Source organism: Anopheles moucheti, chromosome X (genome assembly GCF_943734755.1).
Source record: "Anopheles moucheti chromosome X, idAnoMoucSN_F20_07, whole genome shotgun sequence".
NCBI classification, from domain to species: Eukaryota; Metazoa; Arthropoda; class Insecta; order Diptera; family Culicidae; genus Anopheles; species Anopheles moucheti.
Window position 1 is genome coordinate 3,551,256 of NC_069142.1, and position 23,707 is coordinate 3,574,962.

Below are 23,707 nucleotides of genomic sequence, written 5' to 3' on the forward strand. Positions count from 1 at the left end.
CATGTGAGAACAGCAAGATTGCAAAACTAACATCCATAAGCCGCAATTTGCCGAGCCCCACGCGGTTGCATGCGTTTGCTGAGCACATGTGGATGCAGCAGATTAGCTCTGTGCAGCAGTCGTGACGATTTGCACCGTCATGCGGGGGAGAAGGCGAAGCAAAAATATTTACCTGTTCGCCTTGCCTTTATTTATCGCAATCGGTTTATGGGAAGACGCGTGAGGGAAGCAGGGGAGGTGCGCTGGGCAGTATGCCCTATTTATCTCACGACTTATGAATGTTGATTGAAAAATTGAACCCAACGGTGCGCGATGTAAATGTGCAAAGCCACACGCATAACTTGTCTGCACGGCGTGCACGGGACCCAGCGGGGGCCACACGTCCAAGTGCGGACGACGCGCGACGTTCTTCAAGGTGGAGTGTAAATGATAGTGGCGTTTTACACCCGGTAACAAATCAACACATTGTTGAAAAAAAATCGCCAAAACAGCCCCCCAAAAAAAAAGAATGCTATGTCTGATTCGGGCTGTGACCCGTTTCGCTCTGTTGGTACAGCGGGGTCAGACAGGTTGCTGACGTACATTAGCGCTTGCATTATCAAGCCTGTTTGATTATTTCACTTTTTGTTTCACAACATAATCAATGTTGTGTCATTGCCTCTTGATCTATGATTCGCAAAAAAAAAGCAAGCGCTACACCAGATCACACTAGCTGTGTTATTAATTATGTATTTTGTCTCGCGTATTTGCCTATTGAGGAGACCGTCCATATGACCCTAGATTATATACCCGAACAGATGCCGATGAAGAAAATGTTTTAAAATTTCACACCACTCGATCGAGAGTTTGGATGAAACTTCAGTTTGTAAATGTTGCTTCAACTGATTCCATTATTGATTAAAGGTACTTCTAAAAAACTCTCAAAATATTCATAAATACTCAATGATACAGTTGTAAGTCCTCAATAAATGAAGAACTCTCATAGCTCTTAAAGTCTCCTGGAGTCAAATGCTACCTGGGCATGAGGTATGTGATAAGATTCTTAGAATGCGTGAAACATAAAATCCTTGAAAATTAATTAATATTCCGAATTTAGGATTCAGAGCCATTCACTCATTCACTCAAAGAGTCATCTAGCTTCATGAATCTGAATCAGATTAACGCATCAAACAACGAAAAAATGATATAGAATTACTGCCCAAAAACCTCTTCTTCATGTACCCGTCCAGTACAGTTTGCGCGTCTCGGTTACAGCACATTGACCGATTCGCCTTAGCGGAGGAGTGAACCAGCGACGGTAACGGGGGCATCTGCCTGGTCAAATAAACACAATAACAACACATTAAAATAGATGTTGATAAGCAAGCAAATAATCAAGAGCGCGCCGGTATCTGCTAAAGCCACCGTGATCCACTACCGGGCCCCGTCTGTCAATCATTCCCTGTTCTCCCTTCCCATCACTGTCCTGATCACCCTTTGCCTGCTACAGCAAAGAAGGATTGTACAGACAAACAGCGGCCGTTGGCGAGACTAGGCCACAGCGACAGTTGCATAGTAAGTCCTGGCCTGTTGACACTAGTAGCCACCCTGGAGTGCACTGCGCGGGTAATTGGCTGGTGATAAAGGTGAAGAGGAAGGATGGGTGAGGATCGGGGAGGCAAAGGAGAGGGGTGTTAGGCAAACCCAGCCCTATAAGTGGGCAAGGCCTATGAAACCGGCCGTAATAAGGTTCCTTCTGTTTTTTTTTTATTATGGCAAGGGGGCCAAACTCAACACCGCGATGGCACGCGGAAGACCAAGAGCGAGAGAGAGATAGAGAGAGAGAGCGAGATAGCGTCCGGCAGGAGCAGAAGCGAAAGCGCACAAGATAAAGTTTTTTTTATGTCAGCATTTAGGAGACGCGCGGCGGAACGCAATGCGGCAAGATTGTCATGCGGGCGCAAACCCGAACGGTCCGAGGTCGGTTGCCGGATCGGTGCGAGAGCAATTTGGCGAGTACAAATAGTGCTGCACGGTGGCTGCGACGCCTCAGTTTGACGTTATCATCCGCCGCTCGGTGTTCGGCTGTGAGCAGTGTCATACTCTCCCGCATACTCTCGCGTCCCGCTCTCACGCGCGCACCAGGTTGCCCGTTTTTTTTGTTTGGTGCTGACTGTTGCACCGTCTGGTGTGTGTGTGTACGTCGCCACGGGAGTTTCCGTTTGGCGTGGATCTCCAGTGCGTGAGTTTGTAACCAGCGTGTAATCCGAGTGCGTTCTACCAGTATTGTGGCAACGTTTTTGGCCGGGCCAGCAAGCTACGCACCGAACCAACTTAATAAACCCAAACCGCCAACACAAAATGGACGCGTCTGAATCGATGCCCAAAGCGGACACAATCAAACTACGGAACAAACACATTGGGTAAGAACACAATACCCGGCACATTTGTAAATGACCCGGTGACCCTGGGAGGAAAAGAAAGGTCGCGCGTGCCGTGCCAGCCGTCAAAAATCGATCCCCTTGCCAAAATTGCACGGGAAACCCTGTCGTGAGCCAAAATACAAATCACACACGTGCTAGAGCGCACGGTAGGCAAGAGCGTGTCCCCAATGTCGACGATCATCAACACTTTCAGATGTTCTGCAGGTGGTATTTTAGACTTTTGGTGGGTGTTCCGTGTGGGAGTGCACCTTTAGCCAAAAATATGAGATTGATACAGGGTTTTCTACCGTCGCGAATCCCCAATTCACGGTCAAAGCCAGGGACGATGAGGAAGCGAACAATTGAAAGGACAAACAATCCGGATTGGGGGAAGAGGGGGGTCCCTCACAAACCTTGCTATCGACGAAAATTATTTTTATTCCACCCACCCCACTTCACAAAAGGGTCTGATAATGTCGTCCCAGTGGGGTGGGGGGTAAAGAGTAGCTGCGACACAATTCAACGTGCGATTTCCGTAATTTATTTGTTTGTTTCCACCGCTCAGTTGCGAAATAACATCATCCGGATTACGCGGGTGGTAAAAGGAGATTATCATTTTAGCACAAACCCCGCGGTTGTTGTTGTTTGAATGATGCTGAATGTGAGATGATTATATTGTTTTGCACTCGAAACGTGTTTGCTCCCTTCTCACGTCAAACCGCGGAAGGTTTTGTCGTCGACGGGTTGGATGGCACGCGCCATCTTCATGAATAGACAGCGATACCCCGGGTAAACATGTAAACATGCACTTGCTAATCCTGTTGGTGATAAAAAAGCACATCATCACTCTTGAAGATTTAAAGATAGTGAGAATACCTTGACCTCTTGTAAGGTTGGTTGTCTAACACTGAGATCTTTGAGCAAGTCGAAACACCCCTCATCTCAATATCAACAGCTGTACCTCATGATCCTTTCACTGGATGCACACTGTTCTATGGCATCTACCTGTAAAATAGACATAGAGTTGCATGATCCACCGTGAACGACTCATCTATCAGATCATCCAAACATCAACAACATAAAAAGTCCTTCGATCCAGCATGCTGTTATGAAATAATCACCAGCAATAACCATACAAGGCGCCATACACAACCATACACAATCAACAGGACCCACGGAATACCTGTTGGACATCAAGTACTTCAGTAGTTAGCAACAAATGTTTTATTCTTTTAGTGAATGAATCTGGAACATGGATCCACAAAGATTCAGGAATCATACATGACCTCCAACGTGCGCATCCGTGTTTGCAGACATCAGTTAAGGACCCTAACTGCCGCTTCGCTTAAAGCCTCAAAGGACTTGATCTGTTACTGACCTGAGAATTCATGAACCTTTTGAGAATCAATTCCTGATTTGAAAGACGCCTCAAGATGCATATGAATGAATCTTCTCATTCATGTAGCACGATTCTATTTGTTAAATTTAAGGAAGAAATTCAGAAATACAACCACTCTCCTTTAAGCTCTTAAGCAAGTTAACGCTCACGTAAATGTCCTAACGGGCCATCCGGCAGAGGTTCTGAGGCTTGAGGAGTTGTTAGTCCGTAGGCGAATCGGGCACTCCCCTGACCGTGGTGGTTCCTGCATACGAGCGGGTTTCCTTTGGCAAGGATGTGTGTTATCTATGAAGATTCTCTCCTCTGACAATCCAAAAGAAGCTCTTAAACAAAAACGTTACCCTGTTCGAGGAACCAATTCCAACATACACTAATAAAATCGTCCTGCTTGGTTCTCTTCTCCCGGCACAGTAAATCCTGTCAGCTGTTCTACCGGACCGACCCGTTGAAGATAGTGCGCGGCCAGGGTCAGTACATGTACGACGAGCAGGGTGCACGATACCTCGACTGCATCAACAACGTCGCGCACGGTGAGTGGAACGTGTTGGACCGGTTCCCGGCTAAGAAGCAGCAACTCTACGATGACACATGCGAAACGATGTGAACACGGGCGATCACGAGGGGAGTCGCTCAATGTGTGGGGCCTGATTAGTCTTACCCCGGGTGGCGGACGCACGGTCCGGGTAATGGGTGCGGGCAACGACACACTCAAACACACGCGCTCACGGTTTGTTCACGTGCTGCCCATGATGCGGGCAGCTAATCGCGTGAGTTCTCACCCTACCATACACATCCCATTTAGACATCCCCGGGGTCCGCCCTCTTCCCCCCCATCCTCGGAACGTTCGACGAGGACGGTTCGAACTTATCAAGATCCATAAGTAAACAGAGGCAACGAGGGCATCCGTCGGCCCTTCTTGCTCACACACTGGTTTGACGTCAACTGGTGATGCGGGGCAGTAAAGCATCCTTATCGGTCAGACCGGTCGGCACCTGGGCGCCCGTTATGGAGGTTATCGGATGTGTCGAAACGGAAAGCGGGACATGAGCAGCAAACCGGGCCCAACATGTGATGGCTTATTTGTAAATCACACACCCAGTGCAGGCCGGCCCTTACAGCTACTCAGCCTGCTTTCAGCTGGACTGTTGAAAGCTTTTCAATTTCTATCCGATGCCTCGATGGAAATAATGCAACTGTCAGTTTAGCTACCTGACATTTGGAGATGATAATTTTGAATGGTTCTTCCTGAAACTGAACTCAACTCAACACAATGTTTAGAGCATCTAAAACATTGTGCCCGACCGACATTTGTGGACATTTGCACGTGTTTGTGCAGTGTGGTGATGAGCACTCCTTTCCCTCAATTTCCACCCACAGTTGGACACTGTCACCCGAAGGTGGTCGAGGCCGGAACACGCCAGCTCGGTACACTCTCCACCAACAATCGCTTCCTGCATGATGAGCTGGTCAAGTGTGCCCAAACGCTCGCCGAAAAGATGCCCGGCAATCTTTCCGTCTGCTACTTCGTCAATTCCGGCTCGGAAGCGAACGATCTTGCATTGCGGCTGGCTCGTCAGCATACCAGACGCCACGAGGTGATTACGCTCGACCAGTAAGTACGCCTTTGCCATGCCGTCATCTTCATCATCTCATCGAGTGTATCTTTGCGCTAACTGCTCTACAGTGCCTACCATGGTCACGTTTCGGCCGTTATGGACATTTCGCCGTACAAATTCAATCAACCGGGCGGTGACCCGAAACCAGACTATGTTCACGTGGTAACTATTCGAACAGTGGTCCGCAGATGCGCATGGGTATTTAATGTACTTTCCAATATTTCCAGGCACCGTGCCCTGATGTCTACCGGGGCAAGTATCGGGACTGTGACTTCCCGGAGGGAACCGACCTGGGTCAACTGTACGCGGACGAGGTAGAACGCATTGTCGAGCGTAGCTCTACCGGGGTAGCCGCCTTCATTGCGGAAAGTCTACAGAGCTGCGGTGGACAAATTATTCCACCGACTGGATACTTTCAGAAGGTTTACGAGTAAGTGCCACTTAATACGTTTGCATACGAACCTACGAGTGATCGAAGAATAATGATTGTTTGCTCAATCACACAGCGCGGTAAGAAAGGCGGGAGGTGTAACGATCGCTGACGAGGTACAAGTTGGATTCGGTCGCATTGGTACGCACTATTGGGCGTTTGAGCCGCACGGCATCATCCCAGACATTGTGACGGTTGCAAAACCGATGGGCAACGGACATCCGGTTGGTGCAGTCGTGACCACGCCAGAAATAGCGGAAAGCTTCGCCTCCACCGGTGTTTGCTACTTCAATACGGTGCGTGCAATACATACGCTGGCAAGGCAGCAAGTCGTTATACGCGCTTTGCTTTCCATCTTTTATTTACAGTACGGCGGGAATCCAGTGTCGTGTGCCATTGCAAATGCGGTTATGCGCGTCATCGATGAGGAGCATCTGCAGGAGAACGCACTGCGCGTGGGGCGCTATCTGCTCGAACAGTGCAAAGCACTGGCGTACGAGCATCAGCTGGTGGGTGATGTACGCGGCACCGGGCTGTTCGTGGGCATTGAGCTGGTGGCCGACCGGCAGCGCCGTGTGCCGGCAACGCGTGCCGCTAAAGCCGTTGTCGAGCGAATGAAAACCGTACACCGGATACTGGTCAGCAGCGACGGTCCGGATGACAATGTCGTCAAACTGAAGCCCCCGATGGTGTTCACGGCGGCGAATGCGGACGAGTTTCTGTGCGGGTTCCGCGAGTGTCTTACCTATCTGCAGCAACAGCAGCCGGTGGTGAATGCTGCCCCAGAGGGTGTCTCAACGACGCCGGTGCGTGTAACACATCCACTAGCAACCGGTGGCATCCTTCAACCCAGTCCGATCACCCGTGGCCAGCACGACACCTCCACACTCATCAAGTCTAGCTAGGCAGATGCAGAAACTTATCACAGCTTATCCATTTGTTTATCAATCATTTCGTCTGGCTTATGCTCGAGGCGAAATGCACAAACAACGTTATAGATTAGTTTAGCATATCTCGTTTGAAACCCCCCTCTGGCATGAACTAGAAACACTTATTTGTTTTAAAAATAAGCATTATTGTACCATCATTTACAACGAAATGTGGAATGTTTGTTGACTATTTTTCAGATCTTTTTTGTCATTTCATTAAGAACACACTTTTAATTTTCACTTAAGTGTCGCGCCACGAGCTAGTTTAGGGAGGGAGAGAAAAAGAGAGTAGGGATTATCCCTGGCTCAGGATAGCATTTAGCTGCTGCTTTGTGTGTAATATGTTCAGTAAAGGAAAGAGCTCTGTACTCTGCAATGAAAAAAAGAATAACATTATATATATTTTCCATTGTAATTACTGTAATTTGTTCGATTATCATTTCACTCCATTGTATGGCATAGAGTTGCTAGTTTTACGCTTGTTATATGGGTAAGCCACGTTACTGGCACTATCGACTACCACACCTTCGGTTTTATAATGGTGAGATACATAGAGACAATGCAAGTGAGATCTCCTATCAAGATGCCATGATGATCATGATATGAATGATCTTTTGGTGTTGTACAAGGAAAAAATCTTCAAAAAATGATATAATGTGTCGATATATGTATATTTCTTTACAATGTCTTTTTCTTCACAAAACATTCCCTCGACAGAAGGGATTTACACCACACTACGCACGCTGTGCTTCGCCCAACTATCAACAGTAAGCGCAGGTATTTTATTTTCAGAACAACAAAAAAACACAACAGAAGAATATGTTAGCTCAAACTAAGATATTACATAAATTACTTTCACCCTTTTTTTTTACATTCTCGTTATGATTCGGCAGGTCGATTATGAACTTTAAAAAGAAAAGAAAATCTCTCACCTCTCACACATTTGCAAAACATGTCAATGCCTTGTACATAACCAAGGGCTGAGAAGGATCTTTTTGAAGCCAATCTACGTACGTGCGATTGTGTATCGCTTAGTACGCATTTGCTTTCTCACATCGATTAGGTGTAAGTCGTTCCGTGTAGGTTTTCTTTTGATTTCCTTTCCGTCATCAACAGTCGCTGCTGTCTTCGCTGTCTGCCACTCGTCTCAAGATAATTGGTAAATTAGAAAATTCCCACGCCCTTTCGACTACGCACAACACTGAAACAATTGAGCGCAACGGTAGGCAGTACTGCTAAGTTTCGCATATTCCATGCATTGCTTAGCATTATACAGAATATTCCCAAAACTCAACCTAACAGTCATGGCGCGGCTGGCCCACTTGACTGGTGTGTGTGTCTTTTATCGTTTTCCTTTACGGTTTTGGTGTGTTTGCTCATGTCCGCACCGGTTCCTTTCGTCTAAAGCAGGGGTCTCTAAACTACGGTCTAAAATTGCTAAAATTTAAAACATATGAAACTGAAATTTAGGATAAAAAAATAGTTTGAGAGCAATGTCAGGGTATGCCGCACGATACTGAGTTTTTGCCACCCCCCAGCTACTGTAGTTTCAGCCAATTCGGCCTGAAAAGTTTGGAGACCCCTGGTCTAAAGGAGTAAGACTTTCCATTAGGGCTTTAACTTAATTACTGACGTTGTAGGGATTTAAAGAACAGCACATCAAAACCGAAAAAAAATCTTTGTGAGGGATCACCTTCTCAAGGTGATCGAGTTTGTCCTGAAACGTTTGCTGTTTGCGCATAGGACGTTCGTTGTCTTGCAAAATTTCAACACTGTTCAACACTAATTGAACGACTCGCAGTAACGCTACTAACGCAACTAAACTGCTTCATTAACAGGCTAATACGTTAAAGCGTCATAGTCTCAATAAGTGTTCGATAAAAATGTCAACGCCAGCAATTAGGTTAAACGACCTACTAATATTGCTCACTAATATCTGCTTTGTTTGTTCGTTCGCGTACGGGTTCGCCATTATCGGTTCCGTGCTGTGATGTTGGTCAGTCAAACACCAATACACGGGCCGATAATCAGCAGACAAACACCGATTAGCGCCCGGTTGACCTTTGCTACGTACCGCTTGCGTACATCCTCCGATAAGTGCCGTGTGATGCGGGCGCGCGTGCGCACTGCTCGCTTAACACTCGAGAAACGGACGCACCGTTGTAGCCGTTACGCCGTATTTCCTTATTGCAGGTTACAATTACATTTTCTATAAACGCTACGCTTGATTTTTTGTTTCTCTGACCCCGCGAGTGCCCTTATCCCAAATAGTGCGCTGCTAATGTATGTTCGTTTTTATGTTCACCACCAAATTCCATTCAGTCAGTCCAAGCATTCTCACACCCAAACGCTCACCACATACGCTTGTGTACAGTCTTTTATTATTACTATAATTCTTCATTTATTGGCGCTCGCCGCAATCGATCGCGATCAAGGTGTTGCTGCAAGATGCCCAAGGATATTAGGCCTATCTCCCGCATCCATCCTGGGTAGTGTCGACCCGCGTCTTGAGATGTGGGATATAATAATGTAACGTGGGAGGCTTTGTTTATATTACTGGTATTACATGTTCCCTCGCCTGGTAGTTAATAATTATTCTTCCTGTTACATTGGTTACAGTGCACAGTGAGCGTTAAGGAGGATAAAATTACACTATAGGCTTAGCAGTTTGTGATTCACAATCCCCTTTTCTTCTTGAAGGTCGCACTAATGTTTCTTATAACTTTAACTGTACAATTCGTTCGCACAAGGATACCTATTGCTTTTGCGAGAGGACGAAGAGTTGTGGAGAGCGTTGCAGGTGACGGTGAAGGTGAGTGTGAGACTCCGTAGAGCACACGCACACATAACAAACAAACACAATATTCTTTTTAGCGTAATTGCACGCACACGCGAGATAGGTGCCGTTCGTTTGGAGGAAGAAATTACACAATGACTGGGCGCGGTTAAATTAAACAAGAAAAACCCGTAAAATCGAACAACTTTCTACCATAGCTCGTAACGTATCCTTAAAGACATTAGTGGGTTTACTTATGCTTTACCAGGATAAAAACTATGTTGGTGCTGTTTGATTGCATTGTCTAAGAAGCCGGAAGGTAATTTTACATGTTTATGTAATGGATACAGTTTTATCTAAGAAAGAACGAAATAAGTAGCGAAAGAGCTTTGAATGAAGTACGGTAACGAACTCATAGTTTCATGTTCAATTCTGATTATTTTCCGCTATCCATCTGTTGATCGGTTTTGTGGATGTGTTTTGTTTTTGTTTTACAGTTTACTTTGAGTGCTTTGAAACACTGCCATCCACGAAAAAAAAAACCCATTCCATACATCGTATGCGTATTCGGTCTAGAACATTAACGCACCCGAAACGGCTGCTAACAAATGGCATGAGTATGTTTTTGGAGATAAATAAACGCACGTACGATGGTCCAAGACGGATAGGCTCGTTTTGTTCGTTGTGCTAGTGACCATGCTTTTCAACGCGTGTTTATGTTCCCGGTACGTCAAAACTAATCTAGGACCCGGTAGGCATTACTTCGACCGGCAATCTTGTTACCACGAAGCGCTTACAAACAGTAATGACGATGGTATTAAATGAGAAATAATCATTATGACACAGACAAGCCATAATTAACGACTCAGAGATGCAACAAACAAACGAATAAAAGAAGCATAATGGTTTTGGTATTCAACATTGTTGTGTGAATGTTGAATATTTTGATTCATTTGACAAAGCAATGGGCACGATAAAACCAAAGTCAAAGGGTTTAAATTATGTTTAATTTGAATATTACGAAAAATTGCACAGTGAGCAATCGAGCTTGACATACCAAAACACAAAATTGTTTTAACAACCCCTCCCCCCGTCCCAATAGCACCATTCTCTACTTGATCTGATTCGTTGTCGGTATTTGGTTCGGCGACGCGGACCCTACCCCCTCTAAACCTGAACTACCTTCACTCGGTGTGTGCTTCGAGGGATCGTAAACATTACGTACGGTTTCTCCACCGTATTGTTTCGAACCCAATACGGTTTTAAATGGAAATGTCAAACAAGCTAGTGTGTTATGTTATATAAAGGTAAAATGAGGCGGCAAAACAAAGAGTGTGAGGACAACAGAGGCTGAACGGCGGAAGATGGGTTTAGGGGAACGAGGCAGGGAGGGCGGGTGAGAGAGAGAGAAAGAAGAGGGGGATTGGGGGATGCGGAAGGGTGTGTTTTGTCTGCTGCATGCCCCTTTGTTGGTTGGTAGATTGGTGGTTTTGCACGAAGCAAAATTATCTAAACTCGTAGATTTGAATGCAGGATTCAGCTACATGTTGCAGGGTTAACGATTGATACCTGCGCGTGTCGGTTGTGTGTGTGATGGGGGGAGAAAAACAAAAGCGTTACGGTCAATTGGAAACAGATGCAGTGGAACCGTAAACACGTACCATTCTGAAGAGCGATGATAATAGTAACCCTCCATAACGGCTTGCGATTTCTGGAAGCAAATATAATAGAACCCAGCAAAGGACGCTCCATTGATGTTTTTTATCTTGTGATCAGGTACCTGTTTGGCAATGGAAAATGCAAACAATTTAGTTATGACGCAGACACATACTTAGCTATTCGTTACCAATCCCTACCAGAAAGTGTTCCTTCCAGCGCATAAAAACATAATCACTCTTTGCGAGCGCATCGTAATCAAAGTCGTCCGAATTGAACGTCTTTTGGTACTCGCTGAAGGCAGCAAATTTTCCCTGAAAATAAAAAAGGCCATTATTATTCACGCTCCGATCGGTGGTTCGGGATGGGTAACACTTTGCAAACTTACAAAATGCTTTCTATCTACATCCTCATCCGCGTCCCATTTGCGTGTCAGAAAGGGATACTTTCGCGATATGATTTCGCCATCGAAGAAGGTCGTTAGGGTGGGAAATTCGAACGTAAGTCCGGTGATTTTAAGATAACCGCACAGATAAGAATTTGCTTCGTCAACATGCTGGCAAAGGAGAAAGAGAGAGAGAAATGTGAAATTGAATCCTCGGTTAGAATGTCATATTGTTGTAGTGTATCGCAATGTGGAATTTGCTTACTGCATCTTTAACACGTTTGTATGATGAATTGTCTTACGAAATCTTTGATTTATACTATTACAGATCTTTTTTCTTATTAACAGATACTTAAAACTGAGGAATTTCTACATTAAAACTACAGAAATAGGAAAAAAAACGGTGTATTCCTTACCTGAAGTACCACCTCCACCTCGTAAGCGTTTCCTTTCGATTTTTGTGAGCCGCGAAACTTGGAACCGTTGTAGAGCAGGGATTTTGTGACGCCGAGCTGTTTGGAGTTGTTTGGTGGCGGCGGCACGATGTCGACGCGTACGGGCATGGTGTCTGCGGTGTCACGGCCGGGCAACCGTACCTCCTGTTCCTGATCCTGCGGCTGATTGTCGTCCTCTGGTTCGAGCCGGTCCGGCCGCTCGGCTACCCCACCACCAGCGATGCCACCCGCCGCCCGACCACCGCTTTCTGACCCGCACGTGCTGCTGCTGTCGGCGCTGCTGCGCTTACACGGTGTGATGCTACCGTCGCACGACTTGCTATCACCGGCCTCCTGTCGCGGCTGCTCTTGCTCCTCTTCCTCGGCTTCCTTCTCGTGGTTGCTGTTTCCCGATCTGGTGGGCTCGATATCGGTTGTGCCGGACAAGTGGGCGGGATCGGCACCTTCCCCTTCCGCAATAATGCGTGTCGTCGTCGTCGTCGTCGTTGCCGAATCGTTACCGTCGGTCAGCTCCTTGCTGCGATCGTCGCCGGAAAACGGCAGATCCGGTAGCACCGAACTGCCGGAAGGTTCCTCCACCCCGATCCCCAGCCCCGATCCGGCCTCCGCCCCGTCCGAACTCGTACTAGCCGGCCGCCTTTCGCCGGACTCCGACCGGTGCTCCGTGTCTTCCGGCCGCTTACGGCGTTTGGTTTTCCCCGACACGGCTGCGTTGACGCTGTACTCGTCTAGTGTGTCTCGCTCCTTACCACCACTACCACCACGGACGCCACTAGCACCGTCCGACAAGAGTTTATCGCACGGGTCGATACGATGACGCCCTTTGCTCTCGCCGATTACTCCGAACGAACTGATACTGGACGACGGTTGATCGTGGAACGGTTGCAAGATGGTTGCTGATGGTAGCACTGCTGGCTCTGTTGGCAACGTTTGGGAGGAATTGGAGGAAATGATCGAGGAGGAGGATAACGTCGTTAAAGACGTTGGCGGCAACGTCGCTGTTGCCTCGAACAACAGCACCGTGCTGGACTGCTTCCCGTCCTGTGTCTGCACGTTTGTGAGCGTTTTTGTTACGTCTTCCGTGTCCGGCAGCGGAACGTTACCGGTCAGCCCGTCACCCTGCAATTGGTGTTAAGAAGAACAACGATGCCAGTCTTAAATGGATGCAGCTGTCAAACAGCTCCAAATGCAAATGATTCTTCCGAATCTGTACTGAAATCAAAACGACGCTAAAATACAAACACAACCAACCGACATCGCTGCGCGTAAGGTTCTGACAGCACACCAGAACCGCAGACCGTTTCGAACACACCGGAATCTTCTAAACAGCCTGCAAACAAACCATGCAATATATCATTGGTATCATTATCATTAGCACGAGGTTTTACGCTTTGGCACACATCAATTCCCGTAACAGTGCGTAGGGCTTTGACGTTATTGCGACTCGTCCTCAAAAAGCTACGGCGCTGCGACCTCCGTTTTCCCAGCGCGTCAGGAAGCGGATCACTCTCCCGTTCAGTGGAGCAGCGTTTCAGCTACTTCATCAAACCACGAGCTAGCAGCCAATGGAAAAGCTACAATCTCTACGATACGCCATCAATGGGCTCTGCTATAGTTACCTTTTTTTTTTGGCTCGATCGTTTGGCGACGTCAATTACGTCTGACTTCTGGTCTCGATCGACAACCCAAACCCAGGAACAGCTCAAAAGCACAGCAATGCTCTTTGCACTCGAAACTTCTCTTTTCTTACGCGATGCGGATGCGTTTTCAACTATTTTTTGCCCGATTCGTTCTACACTATTTTCGTTCGCAAAATCTGATGCGAGGAGTGCAAATGTCAAACTGTTTTTAATCGTCTAGGAGGCTGATGCATTCTCATCCGTTTGACAGTTTGGCTCTAACAGCAGCGAATGAGGATTTTTTCAACAGTTTGAACAATCGAATATTTATTCGTTTAATATTGAAATATCAAAATTTTGAGTAGAATTCCCGTTTTGAGTATAAAATCAACCGTAAATCAATTCATATTTGCTGTATTCTGGTTGGAAATATGGCTATCCGACATTTGCACAGTCCAAAGCTCCGGCAAGGTAAATAAATTATGTTTGGAGTAAAAAGGTGTAAATTCCTTGCTATAGTTGTTTCTATTCCTGCAGTCCTGTAGAGTAATCCAACCGATAATCCGGAATGTTTTTCTCATCTTAATTTTACGCACAAAAAAGGGTTTACGTACAGATTGTCTGTAGTCATCTTGGCCACGCGGTGGAATGGGTGCTTTGACGTGCGAGCTTCCATCGCGCATTCCATTCCGATGTGTTGACAAACAAGTTGTACCGAGCGAAAGGAGAAACCACACGCACACGAGCGCCCACATATACGCATTGTGCTTTAATTTAGCTGCAACAATGACGATTTAGCAACCTACAAGCGACCTGCAAACCATGGACAAACAATGGTGAGTGAGTGGTTTAAGGAATCGTTGGCGCGCACAACTATTATGAGCGATCTTCAGCGCGGCGGTGCGGGAGTAGCATTAGACAAACGGTCCCGTAGTGCGGACAACCTTGCGGTTGTTGGTGGGAGAGAGGTTGGTACGTTGGCCAACAGTCGGTTCCCGAGCGCTCCGAACTTGGTGGACCATGAGTCAGAGATGGCCTTTGTGATACATCGATGTAACAGCAGCAGTAATAGCAGCAGCAGCAGCAGCAGCAAGCGCATTCCACCATTCAACTATTACGACTGCATCAATCCAACATCCGCCCCATCAACAACGCCCCCAACGGGTCCGATAGAGTATGGGGAGTATCAGGCGACGCCGCCGACCAAATCCCGATCCGTCCAGATGAGTTTCTTGGATGATCTCGTACCGCAGAAAGGGCGTCGGCTGCGGAAACATTTTAACGAGCTGGAACCGTTCGATGGTCAGTGTCGGTTCTGGACCGATTCCCCATTGGAGCGGATACATCCGGAACAGGGTTGCATACCCATCCTGAAGGCTGTTTACTTTTCGCGCAATAACAATGATCTAGACAAGGAGAACGCCCACTTTAAACTGGCCGAAGCACTTATTTCGACCTTCGAGTTACTCAAGTGGAAAAGCTTTCTGAGTCGCACTCCGAGCAATCTGTCGAATTTTGATTGGGAGTTGCCTAGAGAAGCAAGCGTTACAGTTCCGGTCGCAAGTGGCAGTACACGGAAAGGTACGGTTACGGCAAGCCAATCCGATACGGATCCGCTAGATGAAAGCTGCGAGGCGATCGAGGCAAAGGAAAGCATCTACGACGAGCGAACGTACTCGGCGGAAGAGATAGCCATAAGTTTGCTGGGGAAATTCCACGACAAACAGCTTCCGTCGGCGTGCGACTTTCTTTGGCTGGTGTCGGAACAGGACGCACCACAGAAGCTGCTGCCGGTGCCGAGCGGTGGCGTAATCGATCCAGATGAATCGTCACAGCACCCACACGACACGGGTACGCTTATACGTGGTACGCAAGAGTGGGCACCACCCCGTCCACAGGTCATATTCACCTACCAACCACCTCCGCTAGAGTAAGTTAACGAGAAATGAATTTCATGCTGCGTGTGTTCGATAATAACTAATCATTTTATCTTTGAAAAAATGCAGACGTCGCGCACAAATCATTCGGCAGAGTAACCGATGTGAGGGGTGTGGCATTAAGGTGAATCCGACATATTTGAGCCGCTATCGGTATTGCCACTACACGGGAAAGTACAACTGTTCCGGCTGCCACAAAAACCAGATGGCCATTATACCGGCACGCGTCATACAACGGTAAGCGTTGATGAGTTGTGTTTAAGATTTTTGGATGAAATTTGAGTTGTGCTTAATAAACCTTTTGCGCAGAGTCGTTCATATGATGCTGAAAATGCCACAAATGCTCAAAAGATCCATTAATCATCAAAGATCTTTAAGGATGCATGCATTTTCGGCATAGAGAATGAAGTTCATAATGTGAACATTTCATGAATGTGAATCATATTCACCCAACACTAGAGCGAATGATGAGTTTTGTTTTCTCCTTTCAGGTGGGACTTTACCGTACTTCCCGTTAGCGTATTTGCGTACCGTGTGTTGGGTGATATCTGGAGCACACCACTGTATCGTGTAAATCATCTTTATCCCGAACTGTACAGTAACGTGAAGAGTTTACGCATCGTACGGCAGGCTCGTGTAAACGTAAAGTACGCCAAGGACTTCATCATGAACTGCCGCCATTCGAACAGGTTCGTAAAGTGCAGCTGGTATGATTGAGATAAAAGCTAAATAATTACTTCGTTTGTCCAGTTCACGCCGTGTCTTCCAGGAAGTGCCTGAATATTATATCTCCGACTTTGACATGTGGTCGATGGCGGACTTTCTCGCTGTTAAGAGTGGCGCACTGTTGCGACTGCTTCACTCGATTGTGGCGCGCTGTGAGCGTCACATTCTATCGTGCGAGGTAACAACATCTGCTATATTTTGATATTCCTACCTACCAAGAGGCTTTTTATTGGACGGTTTATTTATACACAATAATGAAAAGCTAGATTGCGTTTTAATATTATTTTAAAGATTTTATTAATGAAAAGCACATATAATTACAGATATATTGCTTAACTCCCAAACTTAATGGGATTGAATCGTTCTAGTGTTACGAATGTACTCAAACTTGAAGCTGATTGCTCTCAAAGATGGTGCCTTAATACAATATCTAACTGTCTTTTATTTGTAGCTTTGTCTCGGACGTGGCTTTGTGTGTGAAAAGTGCATCGGCACCAGGCGGAAGGAACTGTGCGAGCTGTTTCCTTGGCAGCCGCGCGTGATTCGGTGCGAACAGTGCGGTGCCTGCTACCATGAGGCTTGCTGGCGGAAAGACAAGAGCTGCGAACGATGCAACCGGATGCTGCGTCGTCGGACCGCCGGAGCAGGAGCAGAACAAACGGAAAAATGCTAGTTGAAGGAGCGTGTAGGAAGACGTGACGCAACATCACGCTAGAAGCAAAACGTAAACGAGGCACGGATGCTGCGAACACGGATGCAAGACAAAAGCTCGCGGAATGTGTTAGGTCGTGTGAGGTGAAAGGAATTAATTTATTTTAGCTGTCATCTAATCTCATGCTAGGTCCGTATAGGATGGTGTAGTGTGTACAGCTTACGTTTATCTCTATTTTGTCCAACGACAAAACGCGCGGTTCAATCCTGAATGCTATCCAACTGCATGACACACGTTTTTGTCCGGGGCTATTTACATGTATAAAATATATACATATATATACACACACACACACACAGAAATTTCCATAACTGAATAGCTAATGTTGCGTATTGTGCGACTCATTACACGCGGCTTAGACCTGTGCCTTACCGAAACAGAGGTCATGAACGTCAATCATGAAGGAGGCGAAAGAACACTGGGGGGGGGAATAAAAACTTAATCCCCACCTGCTCCGCAAAACCATCCTAAGCGAGTTGATTCGGAGAAGAAGAAGATATAATGACCTTCGGCGAGGTCGGCGTGAGATGCTGCGGACACGCGGAAAGCTATGCGGATGTGATGGTGGGCTGCGTTAAGGCTTCAAAGGCAAACAGTACCGAACGACACAATCATTCATTCGCGTACCACGCATACGGGAACAACATACCCAGTCAAGCTGCATAAGGCTCTGCTCAACTACGGAATGGTGCGACTTAACGTATCGTGGCTGGCCGATCGGAACAGGCGCATGGTGAGTTTAAAGCAAGATTGTTATGATGGTGATTTAACTAGTAGTAGTTGAAACGAAACAACGCATAAGATTGTCGTTTTAGATTGTGCAATGGGAAGCCTGTAAGCTTTTACAATGCTACACAGGAATGCGGAACCTGTTGTTATTTTATACGAGCTTTTCCGCTTTACCTTTCCAAATTTACAAATATTTCAAAGTTGATTAAAAGCTTAGGAATATTCGAATCAATCCAAATTTGTTGTTCAGAACTCGTTATAAAGACAAGATTCGTCTAACAAGATACTAAACAGTGTAGACAACTTTAAGTAGTTGTCCTAAGTCGAAATAATCAATACATTGTCTGGTGTGTTTCTCAACTTTATTACAAAGCAAGTTAACATTTTAACATTTTTATATCGCAGATAGTGAAGCTAATGAGGCGCTAAACGTAACGCTAATTGGCGTCGTGCTGATCTTTTGACCGCGTAAAATCGTATTCCAGCGGTTCCGTTGTTGCCTCTTAACACACCACGCCAGATTCCACACGTATGAATCATGCGGATGCTTTGTGTAATTCATTCCGCACACCGATGAACCCAGCGCGCAACAGGGCAAGGTCATCGCGCATTCGATTCTCGACGATGCTTTACCATCTATTTTTTTTCAACCGGCGATCATTTCGATGTACATAGTTCGCTGCTTCGCAAAATAATGCCCATACAGTAGGGCGCAGCATTATATTAAAATTATGTATTAATGCTTGCTTCTCCCTTCTACGTTCCAGGCATCGTCCGGTTACACCGTCATCATTGGATTGGTGGCGTTATGTGTCGTGGGGACGCTGCTAACGACCTGCGATGGTGCAATTCTTCCCGCTGCTTTAGGTAAATTAGAGAGTTCAAGCAAAAACGATGCAAGCTAACAGTTCTTAAGCACGCACGGAATGTGAATAATTATCTTACTGTGGTTGAACCTGAATTTGGAATTTTAACTTTTGCTCTAACGCATTTTCTTTAATAACATTTAAAACAATAATGCTGTACGAATGTTAACAGATAAAATATTAGGAACAAAAATGTGGAAAAAATTGAAAGTTAAGAATATAATAACATTAAATCACTAACTGATTTTAAACGGGTAATGTTACACCTCCTTATGGGAAATAACTTAATGGCTACTACAGTTCTGTACACTAATTAATTGCAAATAATTGCACTGCTGTTAAAAGATCCTTTTCGGTTTTTCGCTTTCGCTTCCCGTTTTGCTACAGCGGACAGTCCCGTATACTTCGGTGGCATCGTACCGGCGAATGGGCGGTTCGGCAAGAAGATACACCATTTTCCCAACATGATGGACCACCGGCAGCATCCGTCGGCGATCGGCAGGTAAGGTTTTGCCTGTCTTGAAATCACAACAACCAACCCCCGGCAACTAACTTACTTCTCGTAATCTCGCTCCAACGTGGGACGTTCGCGCTTAACAGCGAACTCCACCAGACAAAACGTGATCGTACCGATGATGCCTAGCACGACCAGTATCACCAGCTGTACGTGCAGGCCGCAGTAGGAGGAGTACACGAAGCTGGCCGCAGCTGCCACCGACTAGATTAGAAAGAAGGAGAAACAAAACCGGCAAAACGAAAGAAGAAATGAATATCGCTATATAAGCGACGAACCCACACCATTCAACTCTTTTTCTTTGTTAATTTCTACTTCATAAAAAGAGAGAAAACATCGCGCAAATGAGATATTTTACAATTTGTAGTAATTACGCACCTGGGTAAACTTGAAGATGGAGAACGCTTCGGCCGGTTGGCTTTTGAATACACCGCCCAGCATCGAGTAACACTGGGTGTTGAAGCAGGCGTCACCGAGACCGAGCAGGAACGAGCAACACATAGCGACAATGGCACTCGGTGGTTGGATGTAGGACAGTGCGTCCGTGTTGCCAAACGGCGCACTGTTCGGCAGGTTCAGATAGATTAGGAAGTAAGCAACCATGTGCAGTACGCCACCGGCAATCACGATCGGATCGCGACCCCAGCGGGTGGTAGTACGGGTACCGAGGAGACCAAACGCTACCCCACCGAGTACCTCACCGACACCGATGAAAACGCCGTTCAGGCCAACGTACTGTTTGGCCGAGGTGCCGATTGCGTTCGTGAAACCGATGCTCGAACCGTAAACACCGCTGAAGAAGGATAGCGACAGCCCTGTAGAAGACGAGATACACATTAGTTTGTTCAATTTCGTATCGTCGGTATTATCTTTACCCGTGTAGACGAACGTAATGCTTAGCAGTATCATGCGTGGTGTTTGGAATAGACGAATCGCATTAAGGAAGGCCTGTCGCGGACGAACCTCAGTGTTCAGCTCCACCGGCAGATCGCCAACGTTCGCCGAAGGACGGCGCAGGCAGGTCAGCAGCACCAAACCAACGATGGCGACCGCGATAAGCACCGCAAACACAATACTACGCGTCGTCTCATCGATGTGCGTCTTGCCCTGGAATGTGAAGAACACCAACAGGTTCCCGAAGAACATGCTGCGGAAGAGCATATGAAAGGATTGATAGATTATACGTCAATATGGCAACGTTCCCAAACGGTCTCTAGACGTTCCTCCTACCTCATCTGCAGCATCGCCCAGAAGATGCCGGAATTGCGCGAGATCGTTTCACCGGTACTGCATTGGGATAGGTACATGCCCTGCCCGGTCCAGATCAAGGCGGCACCGGCACCCAGTACCACGCTGCACCCATACAGCAGTACGACGTGCGGCACGAAGAAACTCGCCATAAAGAGGCTATTTGGAAGAGGTGACAAATTGAGGCATTCAGTGAAAGTAAATACGTAAGTATTAAAGTTTGTTTAGCCTGGAGGGGGTGTTAATGTTCCCAAGTACAAAGAGATGCAATACAAAGTCTAACTGTTAAAACAAAGAATTCTTTGTTGAATGAATCATTGCATGATTGCTCAATGCGTAACGGTTTGTTCAAGTCAAATAGTTTGTTTTGTTTAACGATAAATCCATACGGTAGATCTCCATTTTCGGGGAGGTAATCAAAAATGAAAAGCCATCGGGCCGTTCTATCAGTGCGCGGGATGAAGTCAGCAAAGCGTCGTTTGCTGGTTCTGTCTAATAGAGCGGCTGCTAGTTTCGTCCGTTGATTGCGTTCGTATTGATTGAGTTGATTGTGACGATTGTGCTGTTTGTTTGGCTCGGTTCGGAGGTTGGCAAATGCTTACCAGTAGGTGATAGCACCGATGGCCATCGCCAGCCGCGGTCCGATGGCGGACAGGACTGACGGCATGACCCAGTTTGATAAAGAGAGGGCAGCATAGATAATGGCCAGGCTCGTGTATCCGTCACCATTGAAGGAGGGTACGTCTTTCTTGATGCTGTCGATGATGGTTTGCTGGAACGAAGGACAAGTGCATAGTGCGATTGGTTATCACTTCATAGAAGATCCCAAAATTTTGTTGACGCGTGTGTTGGAGCATGTTTGGCGAAATTCTGCCATTTTGTTTACAATTTTTTTACTCTTTGATTTTTTCTGTACAAGTTTCAAATTATTTAAAAAAAACACACACACACAAACGACCTAATTTTAAATGCGAAAGTCGTCCGGTGTCTAGCGGATTAATCAATCGCCACGACCTTGACCGTCGACGCATTTTGGAAAGGAAATAAACGGAGAAGGATTTGGAGGTAGTGTTGCACTGAATACGCTGAAGATACCCATACTGCCCACACTGTTCATGCCTAGACTGCCTTTTTGCATATTGATGGGGTGGATCTGAGCTACGAGGTCTTTAATAAACACATCATGATGCGTTAAGCCGCTCAGCCATGACCTCAAAACGTGGGGAATCGAACAACACCCCCACATGCATATAACAACCTGGCCAGTTTTGCGGAGAAAGGGAAGGAGGGAGGGGAGAAGTGTGAGAAAGCAAGGGAAAAGAAAGACATTAATACATCGTGTAATAATATTAATAATGGAGTCGCGCATTGCATCAACTTGTTTGCTTGATTGCAACATTCATTAACATTAACGTACGGCCAAGGCACGGATCTTGAAGATCAGTGCATCTCGAGTATCTCGTGATCGATGTTGATTTTTTGTTGTTGCAAGTCAAAGAATTACCTCTCCCTTTTCACACAGAGGAGAAAGAGATCCCTGAGGTCCAAAACCGCGATATTTATACAACTACTATTGCGTCGCCACTCCAGGCATGGGGAAAGATGGCGGAATGTTAGGGGAATTGCCGGATGTTGGTGTCCTTGGAACCGTTGCCAGGCCTTGATTCCAATTTCTTTGCCCAAACCAGTTCACCACCAGGTCGACGAGACGGACAAGCCGTCCATGACAGTAGGCGTGGGTAGAAAGGTTTCGGTCGTTGTTGTTTGTTCCGACACAGGTAAAAGAATGTTAAGGAGTGGAGTTTGTCCTTCAAGCGAACTCTCTAATTATAAGGTTCTTGCATTCCAAAAGACTTTAATCGTTAGATTCTGAGCTTTCGCTGATATTACATTCAAAGCTGGGAAGTGCTTACAATATAACCCTCGGGGACTTTGGAAGATCTAATGCTCTCTAAAGGCTACTTATCGGCTGATACTAATCGACTTATCGGTGTTCAATAGTTCAATAATCATCCGATCATCAGTCATCCATGCTGATTAAGAAAATACTCCCCTTAAACCCATTGACCATCCGGCGCATTCGAGTGTGCCGTTGATATCGAGCAGCAAACAACTGATAGCCGCCGTCCAAAGTAGGACATCAGCCCCAGCACATTTTGGGATTTCAATCTTGTTGAGCAAATACATTCGAGCACCCTCGAACACGCTAAAGTGTATTGCGAAGAAGAGAAATGGATTGTTTAATCGGTAACGTAACCGATTTCAATATCTCATACTCACGCTCTCCTTGTGGCTTTCTTCAATGCCACTTCTTCAAATTTCTTCACTTTCACGTCACGTACCGTGAAGATATTCACTGCCCGTCAGATCGTAAAAGTGCTTTTAAATCAATTATGAAGCAGGAAATCATTTGCATTTAATGTATATCGCGCGCATGACTAAAATCTTGAAGTTCGAAGATTTCAAGAATTTCTTGTCTGAGAAAGTGTTGGATGGCACATAATGTTTTAAATTTTGAACTTCTCCAACTTATGTCCCACTTCTGAGAAGCAAAACTTTTGGGAGATTGTTCTGAGACTCATAAGACAGTGTCTTTAGGGGCGGCCCGGTGGCATGATGGTTGCGGCGCCGGTCTTCCCACGAACGGACCGGACCAATCCCCAAGGAGCAAGGACTGACTATCCGGCTTATACGTGGTAAAATAAGTCGATACGGCCTAGCCGTTCTAACGAAGAAAACAGTATCTTTACCATTGCTGTGCTCCTACCGGAAATGACAGAATTGTTGATAGGCTCCAACGATGAGCAACTATTACAACCGTATCGTATGCCCAATGAATGGTTGGATGTCTTTTTTCAGAGGAATCGGAAAGCAGCATCGCATGTCTTCCGCATTCCGAAACACGAACCCGGAGGTGGAAAAGGCTCCAATTACCTACCTCAATGTTACCAAGTGTTTGAAACGAGGTAAAGATCAGCATGAAGCCGCCGCCCAGCAGCAGCACATTCACCAGGTTTCGTTCCACCATCGTTCCGCACGATCACTTACAGCAGCAAAACAAAACAATACACAAACAACGCACAAAAGGCACGAGAAAGCGCACAGCACTGGGAACGGTTTACGCCACGTCCGCGATCGACGCTGGCCAGATTGCGATTGAGCAGGGGGCATAGTCCCGTAAACAACGCCGAGCGTGTGTGTGCTACGCGAAGAGAAAATCCCGCCCATATACCGGACAGCTGCACGCATCACTTTCATATCGCTCAATTGTGGCTGAAGCACTCGCCTCATCACCACTACCAGCGAC

At 46.4% G+C, this 23,707-nt stretch overlaps 4 protein-coding genes across 4 annotated transcripts; 2 read left to right on the forward strand and 2 right to left on the reverse strand.

Annotated features, from left to right (window-relative positions):
- The first annotated feature begins 2,153 nt into the window (after nt 1–2,153).
- LOC128307074 (alanine--glyoxylate aminotransferase 2-like) lies at nt 2,154–7,624 on the forward strand. Its single transcript, XM_053044791.1, has 7 exons — nt 2,154–2,402; nt 4,213–4,331; nt 5,180–5,414; nt 5,487–5,580; nt 5,646–5,848; nt 5,925–6,144; nt 6,217–7,624. The coding sequence occupies exons 1-7, from the start codon at nt 2,341–2,343 to the stop codon at nt 6,751–6,753; spliced, it is 1,470 nt and encodes a 489-aa protein (XP_052900751.1). The 5' UTR covers nt 2,154–2,340; the 3' UTR covers nt 6,754–7,624.
- Nucleotides 7,625–10,058: 2,434 nt separating this feature from the next.
- Nucleotides 10,059–14,299, reverse strand: LOC128306485 (uncharacterized). The gene is made up of 7 exons (XM_053044016.1): nt 14,283–14,299; nt 13,669–13,846; nt 12,011–13,168; nt 11,598–11,765; nt 11,410–11,523; nt 11,215–11,333; nt 10,059–11,122 (listed from the first exon to the last, which is right to left on the reverse strand). The coding sequence occupies exons 1-7, from the start codon at nt 14,297–14,299 to the stop codon at nt 11,059–11,061; spliced, it is 1,818 nt and encodes a 605-aa protein (XP_052899976.1). The 3' UTR covers nt 10,059–11,058.
- A 202-nt stretch (nt 14,300–14,501) lies between these two features.
- LOC128306989 (run domain Beclin-1-interacting and cysteine-rich domain-containing protein-like) lies at nt 14,502–17,773 on the forward strand. Its single transcript, XM_053044682.1, has 5 exons — nt 14,502–15,598; nt 15,675–15,842; nt 16,097–16,294; nt 16,356–16,509; nt 16,783–17,773. Exons 1-5 carry the CDS (start codon nt 14,502–14,504, stop codon nt 17,002–17,004), a joined length of 1,839 nt encoding a protein of 612 aa, XP_052900642.1. The 3' UTR covers nt 17,005–17,773.
- Nucleotides 17,774–18,127: 354 nt separating this feature from the next.
- LOC128306836 (UNC93-like protein MFSD11) lies at nt 18,128–23,478 on the reverse strand. Its single transcript, XM_053044458.1, has 6 exons — nt 23,339–23,478; nt 21,003–21,172; nt 20,383–20,559; nt 20,028–20,299; nt 19,531–19,967; nt 18,128–19,356 (listed from the first exon to the last, which is right to left on the reverse strand). The coding sequence occupies exons 1-6, from the start codon at nt 23,426–23,428 to the stop codon at nt 19,192–19,194; spliced, it is 1,311 nt and encodes a 436-aa protein (XP_052900418.1). The 5' UTR covers nt 23,429–23,478; the 3' UTR covers nt 18,128–19,191.
- Between the last annotated feature and the right edge of the window lie 229 nt (nt 23,479–23,707).